At 45.1% G+C, this 21,115-nt stretch overlaps 1 protein-coding gene across 1 annotated transcript in view; it reads right to left on the reverse strand.

Annotated features, from left to right (window-relative positions):
• The window catches only part of tnrc6c1 (trinucleotide repeat containing adaptor 6C1), a 36,862-nt gene that overhangs the window by 3,380 nt on the left and 12,367 nt on the right, over positions 1-21,115 (reverse strand). The window contains 13 exon segments of the mRNA XM_070922814.1: positions 166-342; positions 527-691; positions 788-1,028; positions 1,221-1,304; positions 1,543-1,662; positions 2,006-2,155; positions 2,407-2,625; positions 2,969-3,046; positions 3,179-3,345; positions 3,968-4,162; positions 4,920-5,084; positions 5,879-8,401; positions 16,249-16,602. Of these exon segments, the coding sequence (XP_070778915.1) occupies positions 166-342; positions 527-691; positions 788-1,028; positions 1,221-1,304; positions 1,543-1,662; positions 2,006-2,155; positions 2,407-2,625; positions 2,969-3,046; positions 3,179-3,345; positions 3,968-4,162; positions 4,920-5,084; positions 5,879-8,401; positions 16,249-16,602 (4,638 nt within the window).

Genomic DNA, 21,115 nt, shown 5'->3' on the forward strand with positions numbered 1-21,115 from the left:
ACACCCATGTGAATGACACTGAGAGCGAGGGACACAGCATAAGTATTTTGATTCACAAGTATTGCCAACATGCCTAACTAAAGGAAACAAACTGGTTGACAGTGATCTGGCTCCCGACGGTAAATTGACAAAGCATTAATAGTGAGCGGTTCAAGTGTTCCTAACCTGGTGGCCAGTTGATATTGGTCCCATTGGCCATCTTGTCACTGCTGCTCTTGCCCTGCCCCCAGCTGTCTGGGGGGACCAGGGGGCTGGTAGGAGACTCTGAGCTGGACATAAGGTTGTAGGGGCTGTAAGAGTCCTCCAGCTGATGGGGCTTACCAGGGGGGCCCAGGTTGCCACCTGAGAGAAGTGACATTAAAACAAAAAACATTTGTAATGTGGGAAATGTTTAAATAAACAATGAAAGACATAGTCTAAATGTTAATCTTGCTTGTTTGTTCATACTACTCTTCAATTTGCATTGGATATGAAATAAAGCCTTCTCTGGTGTGGACATCTCCCAGAATTCCCTTTCTCTTCTTACCATGCTTGCCCAGATTGGGCTCTAGAGGAGAGGAGCTTCCAGAGAGGCTTTCGATGGAGTTTGGATGCGTCCACTGCGACAAGCGCGATTGAGGCTGGGGGGGTTCCTTCATTGACAGACTTCCCACCTCCATGCAGTTTACATTCATGTTTGGATTCAGTCCAGCTGAGAACAGACATAAAGATCTTACTACACAAGCCCACGAGGATTAGTGCAGTGTTATCTATTTGCCATTCAAAGAGAAAGGTTAATGCCACTCACAGAGAGAGTAGGGGCTGTAAGTGTTGGGAGATGACTGCGGATCTTTGGTCTGCAGGTCAGGGAGGCCTGGAGCCTGGGGGTGACCTGGATATGAATCCAGGGTGGATTTGGCCCCGCCAGGATGCAGGCCCGAGTGGGAGGGGGGCGGCTGCTGTTGCTGCTGCTTCATCAGCAGGGCCTGGGCCAGCTGACGCTGGTGCTGTTGGATCTGCTGCTGCATGTTATTGATTGTACGTGCAACCTGGGATGAACACAATGGAGACATATTTAGGATCTATTATGTGCAGGTGTTGTATGACAACTGAAATATACAATTGCCTTTACATAAGTTCTCATTTATTAAGGTAAAATAATTATAACTTAGGATTTTCAGTGATCAGAGTGAGTAATAAGAAAGCAGGAAAGAAAAGAAAACTGAAGGAGGGAAACTTACTTGCTGTTCTTGTTGTCGAATGGGGCCAGAAACGTTGCGCTGCGCCTGCAACATCTGCTGCTGAATTTGTAAACGCTGGTATGCCTGTATATCATCCATATAAGCATGGATTTAATGTTAAAAGACGTCACTGTCAGTAAATCCAGCCATAACCCAAAAATGTACTGAAAACATGAAAGTACAAATTTTCCGTCTAATTAAAATGCTCCCAATACATTTTGTGTTTGGGGTGCTAGATATTTGCCATATGTGCTCTACTGCAGGCAATTATATCTGATGTATCTAATAAAAGTGAAGGCAGACGAGGCTACATGAGACTCACCAGTTGCAGCTGGTAAAGTTGATTCAGAAGGGTCATATGTTGAGGGTTTATTGGTGAGGTTAAAAGTGCAGGATTCAGACCAATGTTTTTTGCTGCAAACTGTAAGAGCTGTGCTTGAACCTGTGGGCAAAGTATAAACACATAAAAAAAACAATATTTAACACAATTAAAATGTAAAACAGAGCATGTGTTTGATGCATACACTGTCTATGTGAATATGGAGTGCCAACTTGTAATATTAAGGTTTGTATAGCAAAAATAATCTGCCCCTTTACTTACATATTTAAGTTCAAAGAGGTCTAAACTGATCCATAATAAATGAGGAACTCATAGTGGAGATGTTATTAAAGACTGTAATCTGAATGTAAAATATTTATCATTGCATACATTAAAACGCTTTGCCTACTACGTGTTTGTGTAGTAAGTGAGAAATGAGGCCACGTGTGTGTGTGTGTGTGTGTACCTGAGGGGAGAGAAACTGAGGCACTTGAGCACGTAGACTAGGCTGAGAGGAACTGAGAGGCGGCACTGGCGGCTGAGGAGGCGGCTGCGGCTGCTGCATGACCCGGGCTTGTGCTGCTCCACCACCGCCAAACATTCCACTCTGCATCTGCTGGATAAAGGAAGAGTCAAAGGAGAGATAGTCAACCTCTGCTTCAGTCAAACACACAGGCCAGTTCAAGCACAAGAAGAGGCTGTTTCATGTTTCCTTGTCAGTTTCCTCGATCTTTTCCGCCACTGTTCAAACACACTAGCTACACATTTCCTCTACACTAGCTACACATACCACATGTGGTGCTCTCCAGCTTTAATATTCAAAACTATTTCATGTACAATATATTTTTATGTAACTTAATGAATTACCTTATCCATGAAGGGCAAGCGGGGGTCTGCCGAGGGGTCTTTGGAAAGAAGCGGAGGCCGAGGGCAGCTCATGGGCTTGTTGATGAGCCCGTTGTTGTAGTCGTGGCCAGCTAACCCCATCCCCCGCTTGTCCAGCTCCGTCTTCTTCTCCAGCAGGGCACTCATGGCCTGGTCCAGGTTCATGTTGTTGCTCTTCAGAGCCTCCTCTGCTGGATCCCTCTGGAGAACAAACCAGAAAGAATCAGTAATGCAGAACCAAATCAATGCCAAAACGTCGGGTATGAACAATATACGGTTTCCCTTTTCATGACTAATGTTAAAAATACAAATATGTTGTTTAGCCAGAGAATTTGGGCATTTTTATGTTCAATTCAACAGGCAACAAAATACACAGATTTTTATATCCAAACATTGAAAATAAAAGCAACCATCAAGAATAATCTTTGGAAAAACAAACATTAAATTCTGCTGCTTCTGATTTTAGGTTTATACCAACATTTATAAAATAAATTCCTAGAATTGACTAACAGCAGTGCAGCAGTTAAGTGTGACTTCAACTCACTGGGAAGCCCATGTCTGTCAGCTGTTTGATGAGACGATTCATGATCCAGGCATCTTCTTGCTTCCCTGGGACCTTTCCCTGGAATAGATGAAGATATAAAATTATTATTACCACACTAACTTAATAATATTTTACTTTGAAAATGTGATATCAAATAGTTCCTAAAAGGACTAAGGGACTATTGTATATGTAATTAGCCATGCTTCACACCTTCTGTGGGACCTTTTTAGAAGCATTGCCCCAAGAGTTACAGGAGGAGTTGCTCTCCTGGGAGGCAGCGTTGTTCCACATATCTCCCTCCTCAGCATCCCACTGACCCCCCGACAAGTTCAGCTCTTCACCTCCACCTCCCCATCCGTCTTGCATAGGTTTGGGGGCTGGAAAACACACCACAAGAGAGGATGTAAACCAAGCAGTGAGGACTTTGACTCATGCCTTATGTGATAACATTATTATTATGTTAGCCTTCAATTTAAGGAATTTATTAAAATGACTAATGTATCCTCCACCCCAAAAAGACATAACATACAGAGTATACGATATCACACATATTAATGAAAGCCTCAACTGATTCAAGTTTAACTTCAGTATCCTGCGGGTTGTCCTCCTTCAAGTGAGTTTTAAGTTTTTAAAATATATATTAAGGTTAAGACAATGAAAGAAAATAAAAGCGACAAAATTCAAGCCTGGCAAAACAACTAAGAACTGGTTACATAAAGTGAAAACACAAAATGTTGCACATTACGACATAAAATTAATCTGAACACTCTAAAATATTAGATGGCCACTAAGGGGTCAGTGTGGATTCCTGGGTAAAACGTCCAGTGCTCTTGCTTCCCTTGTGCCATATTGATGTCCTTGACTTTACTCATCAGGAGAGAATGAGTTAACTTTTTTTTCCAGCAGTAGAGCACACATGTGGTATGATTATTCCTCAAAAAAGGTATACACACTTGATAAAGACCAATTCATAAAACCACACAGGGTTAAGCTATTTACCAGGTTTACAAGATGCAGATGTCATCGCCGGGTTGCCCCTGCTATAGCTGTCCGGGTTGCCGTCTCCCCAGCCTCCACAGCTCCCGGTAGGCTTTCCCCAGGCAGATGTCCCATTGTCCACTCTGACCGGAGGGGGTGCTGGTGGCTCCCAAGTGCTCTCTGATTTTGTGTGGGAGCTGGGTCGCTCTCCCCAACCTGCCAGACACACAAGGAGAAGGGCCTGTCAATATAAATACTTCACTGCACAAAGACAAACATCTTTAAAAAAAATAAAATAAAATAAAATCACACTTTGACTACAAAAAGTTAATATTACCTCCAGCATTTTGTCTCATTTGACTCAAACAGATATTATGAGAACCTAAAATAATTTGATTACAAGATTACAGTAAGAGAAACAAATGGTCATTGCATTTTCCAGAAAAAAAAGAAAAGAAATAAGCTGCATTTTCACATGTCATTTCACAGTCTGACCTTATGGTGCTTCATTACTGGTTTGTTGAATTTACTGGCCTTGCATTTATTTTGATGGCAAAGTATGATGCGTTGGGTCAATCATTTTGTGCTCAATACAACAGTTTGTGATACTGAATTTAAAGACTAAATCATCTTAATTTACTTGTAAGAGTAATGTAATGTAAATAAGTTTAGATGTGCCTGCTGTATGCCAAAAAGTCAAACAAACATGTTTGTCTGTGTGTGAAGCATATTCCACATGTTTAAAATTTTATTTTAATAACTTGAATAATTGTATAATTAAACTACAAAGCATGTAAATGACAGACCTACAAAAACATACCACTTGCCTTCTCTTTTTTTTGTTTTCCTATTTGTTTCGTACTTGTTGATATTAACTGAACTGAAATCTAACTGAGCCTCTGGTAAACACCATCACCCCATTTATCCTTCTGTTTTGGAGTGTGAAGTGACACTCATGCAGGAAGACAGAAACCTGGGCTTGGCTTAGCAGGATGGTTGACAGAGGGAGAAGATGCCCATTTAAGATTTGGCGCAGCCTGGTCCCTCTTGGCATGAGAGACACAGTGCTGTCTCCGGGCCTGTGGCAGTGCCAGGCTCAGCTTAGCTCTCTCGCCAGGGAGAGGTCAAGTCCTAAAGGCTGCTCCAAAATTATAGTTAACATTCAACCTTGTAGTTTGACTGGCTAAAGTGCTACATTGATCTAAATGTGGCATACTGGGACAAACAAACGTAATCACCCCCCCCCCCTTCCTTCCCATAATTATTGAGGAGTTATCCCTCTTTGTTTTTAACCCACAATATATTAAACAGCCATTATGCCAGCAAAAGGCAGCATCAAGGTTTACTGCAAAGCAAATGAATGTGGAGTCAGCATGCAGGGTCAAATGAGGGACAGCAGGGGGCGTCTGCCCCCTCTCAGCTCCAAGGGGCTTGCTCCACCTCCTCCCTTCAACTACTGACAGATGGTGGCTCCCATATAATCACACACTTCCGATCCGTCTCAAACAGTTTGTGGTGAATCGCTATTTTCACGAGGCACTTTGTAAACAGCATTCTTGTGCTTTGGGTACCCATGAGAGGTTGCCAGGGTTACCCGCACAGACGTGTCCGGTGTTGTGAAATGTGAGGAGCCTCATGGAGGGACAGTGCTGGGACTGCTTAACTCTTTTAGACAGTTGATTAGATGTAAATCCAAAGAGGGCAAACTAGGTCAAGATTTTACCTTTAAGTGGATCAACAGATTGGAGCTTAACAGAGCACTGTGCTAACTACCCAACCAGCTTTCATGTTTGACACCTTTACTTTGAACAGTGAAAAAGAAAAGAGAAATGGGGATAAGCAGTTTAATCTGACCAACTTGGTTAAACAGGACAGGTGTGGGCTATGTGACACTATTACACATTACAAAATCAGAGCATTATGTTGTCTTACCTTGAGCTATCAGGGGACCCCTGTTGTGAGATGGCCCAGACTGGTGTTGGACAACAGGATCCATGGGCCCACTGGTGGGCACTGGGTTTTGGGAGTTTTGGGTGTGGTTCTGTAAAGGTGCAGGCGGTCCGTGATAGGGGTGATTGTGAGAGGGGGGATGGTTGTTCTTGGGGCCTGGGGGGTTATTGCCTCCAGTGGTAACTTTAGCCTGGGACATTCCTGGATTGTTCCTGTCCCACAGGTTGACTGCCTTGTTGTAGGTAACAGGGTCACCCCAAGCTGAGGTCCCATCATCTATCTCCATCTTACGTCGGATTGAAGGTGGAGAGGGCTCTTCCCAGCCTGTAGGCTCACCCTCAGCAGAGGACTCCTGCTTACTGCCACCCCAGCCTCCACCCTGCTTCACTGAGCCTGAGCCACCCCAAGAGCCCATGCTCCCTCCTTCACTACTACCACTGGGCCCATCCTGAGGCTTGCCCCCCCAACCTTGGGGAGGACCACTGGGACGCTGGCAAACTGGCTCTCCCCAGCCCCCACTTCCTCCAGCTCCAGCTCCAGCTCCAGGTCCAGGTCCAGGTCCTGAGGAAGGCATTCCCCAGCCCCGTGGATTTTCCTTCCAGCCTCCTGCTTCTCCCTCCCACCCAGGGTTGGTGGGACTCTTTTTGCTCTCTTCTGGTTCTCTCCAGTCCCCTGCATTACTGCTTCCCCCACGATTGCTCCAGCTGTGGGATGCTTTGGGCTGCTCTCCCCAGCCCTGGGATGTTGCCTTGGTGTGAGTATCCTCCCACCCAGCTGACTTCTCCTCTCCCCAGGACTGACCCCCATTCTTCGCTATACTGGTTGTGGGGCCTCCTGTTGGAGGGTTCCCCCAGCCACCTGGGGGCTTAATGTTGTTGGGTGGCTCTCCCCAACCAGAGCTAGGCTGGTTGGTAGCAGCAATGCTTCCACCCCAACCTGAAGCTCCCTGAGAACCAGGCACATCACTTTTGCTCCCAGGGTCAGTCCTCTGAGAAGGGCCCATGTTAGCATTGGAGGGCCCTTGGGCATCGCTTGGAGTGGTTGGGTTAGCACCCCATGATTCAGCACATACATCATTCTTGCGTTTAGTATCGTCCATGTCCCAGGAGGTGTGTTGGCGAACAGGGGTCTGTCCCCAGCCAGTGTTACACAACACCCTGGGGTCCAGATCCTGGGCAGGCAGCAGAGGAGCTGGATTATCACTGGATGAACGGTCTCTGTGCTGGGGATGTCCTTCCATGCTGTCACTGCTCCCTTCACTGGCACCAGCTGTGCTCACAGCTCTGTTCCAAGGACTAGCCTGTGGATCCTGGGGAGGAGAGCTGGGGGCATCCCAGCCTCCCTGGGCTTCTTCAGTGTGCTGCTTCCCCCAGCCTCCACCTGACTGGTCACCCCAGCCTCCAGAGTTTCCTGATCCACCTCCTCCACGGCCCCAGCCAGAGTCCCAGCCAGGTGCCTCCTTAGATGAAGGTGCCTTTGAGTCGCCACTGTTACCCCATACTGAGTTACCATCTTCTCCATTAACCTGTGGGCCCCCTGATGAGGCCTGGCCCATGGAACCCAAGCCTACAGGTGCACTACCCCAGCCAGGCAAGTTGCGGATAGGGCTGGGAGGTTCCTGCTTATTAGTGTGATTTGGTCCATCAGTTTTAAGGTTCTGAGGTTCTGAACTGAAAGACACATTCGTGGACGGGGAAGAGTGTGACTCTGATGTGTCAGAGGCCATTATGCTACCCCAGGCGCTGCCAATCCCCGAGGAGTTGCTGTTAGTGTTGGCTCCGGTACAGGTGCTGGTCTGGGCTGGTGGGGGGCCAGGTGGATTACAGAGGTTGGGTGTAGGTTGAGGTGGTGAAATGGTGTTGGCTCCCCCTGAGCTGCCTCCCCCTGTGCCACCCCCATCGTGCCCCAACATGGGCCAGGCAGAAGGGTTGGCATTAGGGTTTAGGTTCAAGTTAAAGTTGGTGGTGGAGGATGATGAAGAAGAGCCCCAGCCCCTGCTGCCTCCTCCCCCTACTGGGCTGTCACTCTTCCCTTCACTTCCCACTGATGACTGAGGGGGGCAATGGGAGGGTCCAGGCCCAGAGCCCCAGCTGCGATTGGCTGCAACCTGGCTAGAGAGCATGCTGGTTCCAGTATGATTGGCAGGGCTGGGTCCACTGTTGGCCTTGCTGCTAAGGTGGTTGGCAGAGAAGTGGCCTGTCTGGCTATTGGCCCCCGTGGCCATACTCACTGTACTACAACTACTACTAGTACTGCTGCTGCTGCTGCTGCTGCTGGTGGTCAGGCGACCGGGGTCAGTGTCCAGAGGGCATCCTCCTGGAGGGGCCTGGCTCTGGCTGAGGGTAATAGAAGGCCAAGCCTCTGTGTCCTTCTGGTCAATGATCAGTTGATCCCAGCCACTGAGATTGGTGGAAGATGCAGCACTTGTGGCACTCCTGTTAGCTGGCAGGTGTCCCCAGAGGGGATTATCATACTGGGCTCCCTGGCTGCTCTGTGGGGGCAGTTCTGTATGGGAGGAAAGAAAAACAACAGGACATGAGCAAGAGGATGAGAGAAGAGAGATATAAGTTATGTACGTCATCACACCCACATATGCTTAGTAAGGTTGAAATACCATGGCAACATGTAAGATGTCTAATTATGTGTACATAGGATGCTTTATTAATGAAAATAAATACCACCTACACTGAAAATACAAACAGACTAATATGATAGCAGAGGGAGCATTAACTAGTGCACCCTATTTAAACACTATACATTTTCATAGGTCACACATTTTTTATACACGTTTCCAAATATACTATGACTCAAGACAAGGCCAATACTCTTCACAATGTAACTAAGATGAGAAGAGAAAATATTCACGGTGTATTTTGTTTTCTTTTTTCTTGACTTCAAACGTTTATTTGCTGTGTCTGAATTCTCAAAACCAAATATTGCTGAAACTGAAATCACTTTTAATTTTTTTTTTTTTAATTCATCAACATAGTGGGAACTCACACATCCATGAAACTATTTGATAGTCATCATTGTAGATATTGTTCAAAATGTGAAGGGGCTTGTAGTCATACCATTTTCTTTTTGAAAATACTATATCAAATAAAATGTATTTCAAGACCAAAAATGAAAATAGAACCTTTAGATTTCACTGAGGTTGCACGCAACACTAGTGATACCAAGTTACCAGGTTTAGGGGTTATATTAAGTAAATAGGGTTAAAAATTTACAAAGTGGAATATTGTACCACATGCAAAATCTTCTTGCCTAAGTCATTAAATAATACATGCTTTTGTCACATATGAAATGAGAAGCCCTCATAGCAAAGTACTGTATCTTCATAACAGGTTACCCCAAAAAGAACTGTCATATTTGGGAACCAGGACGTAATCAATGACAGGGGACATGCGGATGAGTCATCCTTAACCTTCTGACCTCCTAACCACTGCAGTTATGACCTCTGCTTGATATGAAGCACAAATATTCTCCACTAGCCCTGGGCATGCTTGCTCTGACAACCACAAGTAATCCTTTAGCTTATTTCTCTTAGAACCCCGTAGAGTGAGTTGGGCGAGCTCCCCGGTGTTCCAGTGTGCATATGGATCGTGTTGATACAAACTAAGCCCAGTTGCAGATCATGATTGCTGCACTGATCAACCTGCTTTCACTTCACTGCCTCATTTCTGCTGTCCCTCGTGCTGCAGCGGCTTGTTGTTTACATATGCCTTCACATGCATGCTTAGTTTGTATGCAAAGACCCACTGTCTGTGTCACAACTACATGAGGGAAGTGACAGCACTTGTGTACCACCCCCTGTTTTCAAGCTTCCTTAAATGCTTACAACTAAAGGAGAGAGAGGAGGCAGTGAGAGAATAGGGGAGGAAAAAAACAGGGCACTGTGTTTCTCACACACACACACACACACACACACACACACAGCGCTGTCGTTCTGTAGCGTCACTCTACTGAGAAGTGCAGGACCGCCATTTTCTCAGTCCTGAACTACAGCCAAAAAGGCTCTGAGCTACCGTCTGTATCTCCACCATCGCTGCTTTAGTAGCACGCATGTCTCACTCAAAATAATAACAACAAAACATAAGAACTCAACACTGCATGCCTGCAACGCACTGTCGCTGCAGCTTTAATGTTAAAGAGTGCTCATCCACACAGTGTGTAAAAACAAGCCACCAAAACAACACAGAAGAGGCAGAGAAGAGAGAAAAAAACAGGGAGAGTGAAGAGGAAAGAAGGGGAGATATGAAACACAGTAGTGAAATACCTGTGGAGAGGTGCCTCCCAACCATCCTGTAAAGAGCTAGGTTTTGTGCGACGCAGCACCCATCCTTGTCTCAATATGTCTGCTCGGCTCGCCAAGCTTCTGAGGCTCGTTTCTGAAATGCTGCCAAGAAGTTGCACAGCTCTTGCGCGGCATGAGACAACCCCCCCCTTCCTTCCTCACCCCTCGTGCTCGGTCCCTCCCACCAACACTGCTTTGGCTGGGTCTCTCCTCTTCTATCTATTGCCTCCCTCTGGCTTTATTTATATCGTGCTCTATTCCTATCCTGACGGAGGATATTCTCCCTCTCTGAAAAAGCACTGAAAGAAGGCTAGTTGGGGGAGGGGATGGGAGGGAGCGTTGGAGAGATGGGGGGGGGGCAATATTGGTGGTGGTGGTGGTGGGGGGGCTTGGTTAACAGCTGAACGATAAAGCTGGAGACTTTCATTATGCACTCACGAGGCATGAGGTAAAACAAAACAAAACAAAAGGGGGACTCTTCTAACCTCCCCCCACCCTCACATCTTTCAACCTTTCAAAACTGTCACTAAATATTTAGCCAAGACCACTCCATCTGCAATTAGCACTGCCGCCCACAATGGAAAAGCCCTTTGAATGGCAGTGGCAGGCTAGAGAGAGCAACAAAAAACCCACAAAAGCCTGCTGCACCCCTGGTGCTGGAATGACAATTTTCTCACACATGCCTGTGTTTATGTATGAACAGGCATATCATCAGATCACACATGATGACAAATGTCTGTTTTTGTTTAAATGTATGACTACTAGCCGGGAATGCCGAGATTATAAGCATCAGCACCAAGCTTTGGACAGAAAACTGCTTTCTGGGCACAGGGCACGGACATGAAATGAGCAAGCTCATATGAATCTGGTCACAGTGCACGATTAGGGACCAGTGATCTGTCCCTAATCTGTGATCTCTGTAGCTCAAACATGGCACTGGTGGGGGAGAGGTTGCATAGAGAGACAACAGAGTAGGATATGCATGAGACTTAATAGAAGGCATGGAGGGAGGAGGATAGCATGGGTTGGGAACTTGAAAAAAAAGAAAAAGAGCAGCAGTCCCCTGGATCAAGGCTGGTATTGTTTACAAATGATCCCAGCGCCCACGCAACAACACAATAAGTCAATGTTTGGTAGAGAACAGAGTCCCTTTATGGCTGAGGTTCAGCCCACTGTGCCTCTCCAATGTGAGGACCTAACATGCGGTGAGGTCATGGCGTGCTACTGTATGGCCACTCGCTCCTTTGTAAGTTAACATACACACAGTGTAGACACTGCATCTACTGTATGGATGCATACACACTGGTAAACAGAAAAACACACACACACTACTTCCTGAATGCTCAGATCAGCAGGAACACCTTCATTTCATGCTTTCCTTCAGCCTCCAAACATGTCATTTTCCATAACAAGTGGACATGTATGTAGTAAGGTGTGTGTGTGTGTGTGTGTGTGTGTGTGTGTGTGTGTGTGTTTGAGTGAGACAGAGAGTGGGGGGCTACAAGAGTCAGGTAAAGAGGGATCATAAGGAATGAAAATACAAAGACAGACAGGACAGAAATTGAAGGACAGAGATGGATGTTGAGAGATGGAAGGAGGACGTAATCTAGGAGGGCTGTGTGGGCCTCAGCTGGACTGATCCTGGCTTAATGAAGTCCCCGAGGGGCAGAGAGGCGGGATGGTACAGAGCTGACAATGCATGCTGCCGGTCAGATGAACAAGCTCTCTGACAGTCACATACACATGAACATGTACCTCCCAGGAATGTGCAACCCCTGTGCTTAACGATCACAATCGCCACATCCCAATTGTTTTTGATTTGGTGCACTGAAAACAGCTCATAACTGTGTAGGAGAAGCACAAAGCAGCAAGGGTCACATCAGCCAAACACATGCATGTAGTTTTCTTTAATGAGACAACAGAGCTCATCAGAGGTCATTAGTGGTTTTAGATCTACTGATGGTTGCAGCACTAAAACTGTTCTTACTTGCATTTGTTACAAATATTATATACAGCATGAGGAGCTGAAATTATTTGTTGATTATTAGATGGATGGAAAATTAACAAGCAACTATAAGAATTGGTAATCACTTAAATCATTTTTACATGTCATTTTTTAATTACAATGTTTTTTTACATAATGCATATGTTAGATGAACTGAAATTAGCAAAGAAATGAATGCATCTTCTACTTTTAATCTGCAGTATCAAATAATCAAAATCATTATTCGATTGTGCAACCACTAATGTGAAATATTTTTGTAAAACAGCATTTGTCTTTTTTTTTTAGATATTGTGTGAGCAAGTGTCTAAGATACTGAACCAGCTGATTTTTGTGTCACAAAGATCTATATAAGGGTCTGAGAGTGAGGCAGGGTCATGGCAGCATTGCACAAGTGGCCTGCATTTCCTGTTTGCCTGCCTAGTGTGATGCAATATGACAAAGCAGAATAGCTGCCATCAGCTGTAGACCGAACCAGGAGAGTTCTTGTAGGACCAGCGCACACATGACACTCATCAGCTCTTTGTTACTGGCACAGTTGGGAATATGCTGAAGTGGCACAGATAGTTTGTTGGATGAATTGTATTGTCGTCTTGGAACAAACAACAGCAGCTTAATGACAGGGACTGTACAGAAATATATGCATGAAATTCTGTTTGGTATGGATGCTGTCTTTGCAGCTGCTTTGCAGTTAATGCAATGTTATTATCTCAACATTACCTCAAGGGAAAAGACTAACAGAGGGACAAAACGTGTCTTTAAAAATGAACACATCTAAGACATCTGGCCGTCATGTTTGCCTGCGAGTATCCCCTTTCTCCTCCTCCTCTAAAAGGATAAACCAGGTCAAGGGCTTTCTCCAGCATGCCAGTCTTAAAATAGCTTGCTCTCTCACGCCTCCTCTACATGAAAGGGCCCTGGGATATGGATTGTTAGCCAAGCAAAATGCAACGTTAGGAGAAGGCTATATAATGGGAAGATTGACAGACATACATATAGTATGTGCAGCCTGACTAATTCTGAGGGTATGTAATGAGGGTATATGTGAGCTGTGGTGTTGGTACAGCGGAGGTGGAGGAGCTGAACACATATGCATCCGAGAACAACAAGCATGGCAGAGAGCATGGGCACAGAGCAAGCGCGACAGGATAGAAAAAAAGAGCGAGCGCTGAACATTTGTGGTTAACAGAGAGCTGATGTTTAATCACATCACAAGACATCCCAGTCCTCTTTGAGGGGATTCCCAAGGCTCTTTTACAGCATCATCAGCAGACTTAAAGAGCACATCAAGTCTAGCATGCATACACTCTCTCTGTTCTCCACTAGACAAGCTATTAGCACATTAGCTGCACTGTTCTTTCACTTGACAAGACCTGTTTACATTAAGGTCTTTTGTAGGTGTCGGCCCTTGTGCTTAGCAAGTACAATGCCTACTGATACATAAAACCTCTATCATTACTTTATGGGCTTTAACTAGGGGGTGTTAGACAAATGAAAAGGCAGTAGATATAAATCTTAAGTGCTATAGGCAACACATTATAGGACTACAAGCAAATTGTTTGATTAGCTAACAGTCAAAATAAAGATGTCAGAGAAAGCTGGGGCTTCCAAGTGCATCATTGCCACACAAAGAGAAAACAACTGTATGCTTTAAAAAGGGATTTCTTATGTCATTTAACCAAATATCCTCAATGAGGATAACTTTTATCTTCTTTAAGGGTATTTATTTATACTAATATGAAATCTGAAGTCTTGTCATGAACCTTGACCATTAAAACATGTCAGCAGTTGCTGTTGCTTGCTTTTACAGCAGAATAATACTGTGTAAAGTTGAGCAGGGACACATGCAGCTAAGACTGCAGAGGAAGAGAATGTTTGTGTTTACATACAGGCACATGTGGACAGACCATGTTTATGAGCCCTACTTTTCAAGAGAGCCGACATGTGACCGGGTAATGAAAGACGGGGTGAGGCGAGGGGGAGCCAACGGATGGAGAGAAGAGGGAGAGGGGAGGGAATGAATGCAGCTAGTGTGCCTCTACTGTTAGCTATCAGCAAGAAATGAAAGCAGGGAGAAAGACAATCAGCAGACAAGGCTGTAGGGACAGAGTGGTGGAGGTGGGTTTACCTGTGGCACTCTGTGTTAAATGTCATTGCTGCATATTTTACAAACCACAAACCAAGCTGTGAGGTTTTTAAACTGAGACATGAGATGGTTGAAGAGACGCTTGAAGAATTGCAAAGGGAGATGGAGTAGAGAGTTATGCTCATGTGCAAAACATCTCTGTGCACCTTTGAGTTGCCTTGAATGTTACAGTTCAGCATGCAGTATCTGTAGAGGTATGCAAACCTCCCACCGGACTGTCTTTCAGTCTGGAAGGTCCTCCTGCTTGTCTGTCCTAATGCAATCAGTCAGTTCAAAGACGCACAGAGAGCAAAAGCAGAGCAGAGCAGGCCTGCCAGAGAGGGGCGGAGAGAAGCAGCAGCTTTTACCGTAAGCCATGAGTCACTTCAGCCCACAGTACTGGACCTCTGCCATGCTTGCTCTCTCCTTCTTTCTTTCTGTCTTTCTTTCTTTCCTTCTCACTCAGTCTTTCTATCAGTGCCAGGTCAGGCCCACTGAGGCACCCAGCCAACTAGCTCGCTCCATATGGCTCCTCCTCCAAAAACAGGAAATACTGTAGGGCTGGTCAGCAACGCTCAATGAAGAGTAGGAGGATGATGATGAGAAGGAGGAGGAGGAGAAAGAAAGAAGGACAGGATAAACATCTCATCGCCATGGAGATAGAACTGTATTCAATCAGCATCAGAGGGGTAGGGCGATGCGTAGACACACACTTATGGTAAAATTAGTTTTCCTTCCCAGACAATAAAAAGTGCCAAGCGCCCTAAAAAGTATTTTTTTTATTACTACGTGGAAATACATGAGAACCTGGTTTGCTGTGACAGGCAGTGCCTCAGGAAGGAAAATACACACACACACACACACACACACATATACAGATATAGCCAGCTGTGTTTACTCTCCATCCTCTACCCCTGTATTCCTCTATCCCCATTTCTAATCCCCAGCCAGGCAGAGGCAGAGTGAAAACAAACAACAGCCAGCAGCACCTGTGAAGCAAGTGCCTTCGCACTCCTCTACAGGTAAACTGCGCTGCTACAATCACAGTGCCATACAAAAAACCAGAGTGGATATAGCCACTGTCATTTGAGAATGCCAATGCCAGTATGTGCACAACCACTCTGGTTAGTCAACCAGCTGTCAAGGTGAGTTGAAAATAAAAATGGCAACGATATGTGTAAAAATACTTTTGTTAAGTGCCCTATGTATTTATAAACGTATCTGCAAATAGTCTAGTAGTATGTATATTTTCTTTTACTGGAGCTGTCTAAAGCTGGACAGACACTGTATGGATTAAGTATGATTTAAGCCTGAATTGGTCACCAGACAAATTTTAGAATCCGGCCAAATTTCTGTCAGATCGGCTGTTGTTTGATGTGCAGTTTGAGGGGGGTCGCAGTGCCTGATCAAGTGTCTGAACGATCTGGTTCTCAGACGATCTGTTGGATTTCTAGCATGTCGCACTTGTCCAGTCTGATTTCCTGTCTATCATAATATGATAATCTGGTATAAACTTTAGTGAGCTTGATTTAATATTATACACATCGTGGGCAGTCTATTGAGCCGCATAGTGTGAGCATAAAGGTTGCAGCTTCTGGCGTTGCAGAAAGGCAGATTAAAACTTGCAGTGTGAGTTAACACAATGTACGGACTAATAAAAAGGCACAGTGCATGGCCACAACTACTCTATTTGCTAGTGAATTCCACTTACCACTCTCCGTAAAGGTAAAGGCACATAATTAATCATGTCAGGCCATGGATATACTGGATATTTTGAAAGTGATTCACAACCATCTTCATCTCTCCTACAGCCGCATTTCAAGAAACACTAAAAGGTTTTGCTATATACATTAATTGCATTCCCTTTTATCATCTTCTGCAAAAAAAGGGAGTAAAAGATAGTGACTCGCCAACAGCGTGTCTAGGCTGACCTGTAGGAGGGCTGGCTGTGGAGGAAGAGGAGCAGGAGGGAGAGGAGTGTATGGCTACTGCTGCTGCAGGTTCAGTAGTGGCGGGACGTCCCGTGGTGGTGAGAGGCAGGGTCCCAGAGGGCAGAGGCTGGCCCCTCTTTAACAGCTGCTTGTGCTCCTGCTGGCGGAAGCGCGGGGGCACCTCTCTGGGCGGGTAGCGCTGCTGGAGCAGAGTCTGGGGTTGCTGTGCTGTCTGCGGCTGACCTCCGGAGGGGGCGCGCTTGCCATTGCCACTGCTTGGGGGTACAGATGGGACGGCACTGGGGTTGACGGGGGGAAGAGGAGGGGTGGGGTCGAGCTTGGCAGAGTCTGGCACTGTGGAAGTGGGAGGGAGGTGGGGGACAGGTAACAAGAGAGATGCAGGGATGAGGGAGGTAAAGGAGCAAAGCAGAGTTGTTGAGTGCACACTAGTGCCAAAACAATTATTGACTGATTAGTTGATGATTGGTAAATCATTCTGCACATCTAATGATTGTTTAATTGCATTTGTCATTATATTTGACATTTTAAAAGCAAAAAACTGTTAGTTGCCCTAGTGCATATACAAAAACACAATCACCAGCACACTTAGGTCTTTTCTGGAAAGCTGCTGTGGTTGAGCATTTCCTTCACTGCCTCTTTTCAAAGCCATGGTCACTTTTGGATGAGGACCATAATGTTAAATTCAGAAAGGCAAATGAGGTGATGTTTATAAATGCACAAGACTCGCCATCTCTCCTGGCTGCCTGAAGCTTGACTCTAGGCAGTGGTCAGTCTAAACACATGGCTGCTCTTTGGAGAACCAGAGGACTGTAATAACCTCAGGGTGGTAGTGCACTAAACCTTCAGCCTTTAGGGCCAAGACACACAACTCTCACAGTCTGCCATGGTGCCTGGTCGCAGATTAGGTAAGTGATGAGGAGGTCAAGTACCAGATAATGGACTTAGATCTGCCTGCTGCATTATTGTGGGCTATTGTCTCCATCAGGACAGTACTGGAAAGAGCGCTCACCGCATCAACATAAGCCATTCATGGTTTATGGAAGGTTATGGCCCCTGAAATGATCACTTCTCAGTGCTGTACCAAAGCTGTTAGTTATTAACTGCTCGTCCCACTAACTTTAGTTACCCGTAGCAACACACACACACACACAGACACACAGACACAGACACACACACACACACACAGACACACACACACACGACCAGCCATTTCCTATGGTCTGTGTTCAGGTTTTGCATCTCATCTTTTGGCAACATTTCGATTTGATTGTAGTCAACACAATTTTCTGTGCTCATCTTTCTTTAACCTGCAATAACTGTATATTTTGGCCACTTGGGGGTAGCAGAAACAAGTTGTCAAGACAACCTTTTAAGTTAATATGGCAGATGTCTTAGCAAACATTTATTTACACATCCAGTGTGTTATTATAAAAATATCGGTTACACCTGCTTTAAAGACAAACTCCAAATTCAGATCTGCATGCTGTGAACAAGAAAATGTCAAGCCAAAGCTGTAAAGGGTAAAGTCCTCAGCAGGCTAATATACTGTTGCTGAATGTGGAAGTGCAAGGTTAAAGGTCACCACTAAGTCAAAAAGGATGATCAGCTTGAGGTCACACAGCCGCTGCTGGGTGAGATGCATTATGGGACACAAAGCACACTGGATAATCGCCTCAGTACATTTCATTACATAATAGAATAAGCTGGTAAACTAGAATGTAAACAGGATGCAAAAAACGTGTTTAAACCTACAGCACATTAATTCAAAGGCTAAACTACTATTAAACCTTGCTGGTAATAAAATACAGGAGGGGAGGGGGGCAGCAGTAACCAAAAGAAAAATAAAATCTTTGTGTGGCCTAAATGAGTTATAAAGAGCAGTGCTTCACCATTGGCTGCAATCCCGAGTGTGTGCAGTGAAGCAATGAATAACTCGCACACATGCGGCCGGCCCGACACACACAAAAACAAAGAGTTATGTAATGCTGAGGCCCACACTGAGGGGAGAGGACAGGATGGTGTCGTAGAACATACATTCACACAGCCTTGTAAATACTGACAGACATGTTCGCTCACATATAACAACCAACTGCTTCTCTTCCTCAGTTTTCTGTGTATGTTTATGTGTGCATGCCTGGGAGAAGGGGGGGTTTCCTATGTAATTTTTGCCCCCAGTACTGCAGCCCCTCTAAGGACTACAACCACAGACTGCATGGTCTGATCCAGTTTCACCCGTATCTGTCTGCGTGTCTCCCTCTCCCTGCAGCTCAGGAATCAGGGGGGAAGCTCAAGAGCTTGAGCTCGCCTCTCATCGGATTTCTCTACATCTGCTCCATTTCCTCTCCGTTCTTGTGCTTCATCCCTCCCCACCTTCCTGTGCTCTTCTTTCCCTTTCTCCTTCATTTACTGTGATCTACTATTATCCTCTTGTCTTATTAATGTATTAGGGGTGGCAGATAACACAATATTTCCCGGCCAATTCTCCCTGCTGATTTTAAGAGGTGTTTTCCTCTTAAAAATAGAGGACTTTGTGGTTCTGCCACAATGTATAATAATAGTTATGAAGGCGATCGTTATACAGTTGGGACTCTGGTGTGTGACGTAGATTCTTCTGGAAGCTGGGGGAAGGGGGAAGCTGGCTGGCTGCTCTGTCAGCCAATCAGAGGGAAGAGACGAGGAGGGAGAGTGAGGGAGAGGGAGAGCTGACATACAGGAGGAAGGGAAGGAGGTAGAGCAGGGAGGGTAAGAGATGAAGAGAATGGTGTGTGTGTAAGACAGTCTCCACCCCCTTGCGCGCTCCACTGTGAGCTCGAGTCTCACTGCCTGAAACCAGCTCCGGTCTAAATCCTCTTACAATTAGAACACTATTTGCTTATAGTGTGCCATGCCACACTGGATTCGTCTTTTAAAAAGAATGACACTACTCCTGCCTAGTAGCATCAAAGTGACATTATATTAAAGCAAAATGTTCTAATAGTTGCAATTATGCTGACGATGAAATCACAGATTGAATCTGGCTTAGGAAGGGGCTCAAGAGACAAAAACAAACAAACTGGCATCAACAAGGTGTGGCATATTAAGCACGAGTCTCACAAGGCAGCATTTTGCATTAAAAAAGGGAAATAGAGTAAAAAGAGATCAGAGCCACTTGCACTGACAGCCTATTTGCAAAAACACAGTCCTCAGCTGTGTGGGTACACAGGAGAATTCCCAGTTCATCAAAGATAGACATCAAACCGTGGCCTTGGGGCTGTGTGCGCTTCACGCAGAGGAAGACATCCCATTTTCCACTTTAAAAGGGGTCTTAATTTTCTGAGAGAAAAGATGATAGCATGCTTGCCTGACTGTTTAAGACCTAGAGGTTGTCTAGGAAGATATCAGAGAATTGAAGATAGGTGGAAGAGAAGGAGAGGGTGGAGAGCATTGATGCTCCTCTCCTGTCTCCCTCTTGGGGGTAAGCAGAAAAACAGGCCACATGACCTTGAGGATAAAGGATCCTTCTGTGTGTGAGTTTTAGGAGTGGAGGTCTATAGATAGCAACTGCTCCGAACCCACAGGATACTTTATACTTTCATAGGTAGACTGGCCCAGGCAAGTACCTGTAATACTTTGTTCAGCTAGGTCAGTCATGCTGCCTTGTTTTGACCTGCAGCAAAACAATTACAGCAACAATTTAAAGTTAAATTAAACATACATTAATTTCATCAAATCACACACTCCTGATTGCACATTGGTCTTCAAATATCAGCAGTGCTGCTCATATGAACTTCATAAAGCATTTCAACATTTTCAAGTCAGGAGACATTTTCCCCTTGCTGGGAACATTTAATTTTGTGCAGAGCGCATGCCATTTAACAACTGATACTGGCAAAGCTTCAAATGTGGGCCTGAGTAAAAGTTCTTGGGAGATGGATCACTGCCGATTCAAATACTATCAGTGCACTACCTGGGGGTTTAATAATACCACCATGCTGACTGCTTTCCATTCATTGAAGTGGGTTGCCTTGCTCTTTGGTGGAGTGTACAGATATGCATGCAAAAGTTCAGTTTGTGAGTGATTATAAGCTTCCCATAGCAAAGACTTTAATCGGCCAAGACCTGAATGAAGCTTTTACAAACTACTTAAAGAACATCTTGTTGCTCTAAACAGGGTTGCTGTTGATCAAAGTCCAGTAGGATGCATGCCTTGTTTCGTTTCGTTCCTGATAGACATGGTCTGTTGTTTAATAAATGGCAGCAGAGTCACAAATTCTGTATAAACAGAAAATCTGGAGGAATGTGGAGTGCAGATTTAGTTACCCACACTGAATGAAAACCCATACATAAACACAAGAATGTATCATTTTTCTTGTGTAAAAAGGTGGCTCTTGCCCTTTCATCCATGTGTATCCAAGTTTCACAGATTCCCCATGATGCATGCCATCTCTTTAGCACACTGTATTTAAAGGGTGTCGTATATCTGGCGTTGCTGCTAAAGTGTCATAGCACTCTACTCTAATTGAAGTAAAAAAGGAAACATGGAAATGACTAGATCCTTATCAGATGTCTATTAAAAAGAGGATGCAGCAGAGAGAGTATCAACGAATCATGAGCGAGGAAGGGAGGCACGTCTTTAGGGTTCTCCATCTCTTTCCTCCTGTGGGCTTTAAAATGCGAGCAGCGAGCCTCACTAGAGAGAAGATTAAAGGGCTTAATTAGAAGTGAATAAATATGACACTGTAGTTAAGAGGGAAAACCCTCCCTGGCTGCTTCACATTCAACACAGACAAAAATGCTATTTAAAAGCACTTAATGTGTGACAGCACAGTGTGAAGAACACAAGGCTATATAGGTCAGAGCATTTATC

The sequence above is a fragment of the Enoplosus armatus genome, chromosome 17, assembly GCF_043641665.1.
Source record: "Enoplosus armatus isolate fEnoArm2 chromosome 17, fEnoArm2.hap1, whole genome shotgun sequence".
Lineage (NCBI taxonomy): Eukaryota > Metazoa > Chordata > Actinopteri > Centrarchiformes > Enoplosidae > Enoplosus > Enoplosus armatus.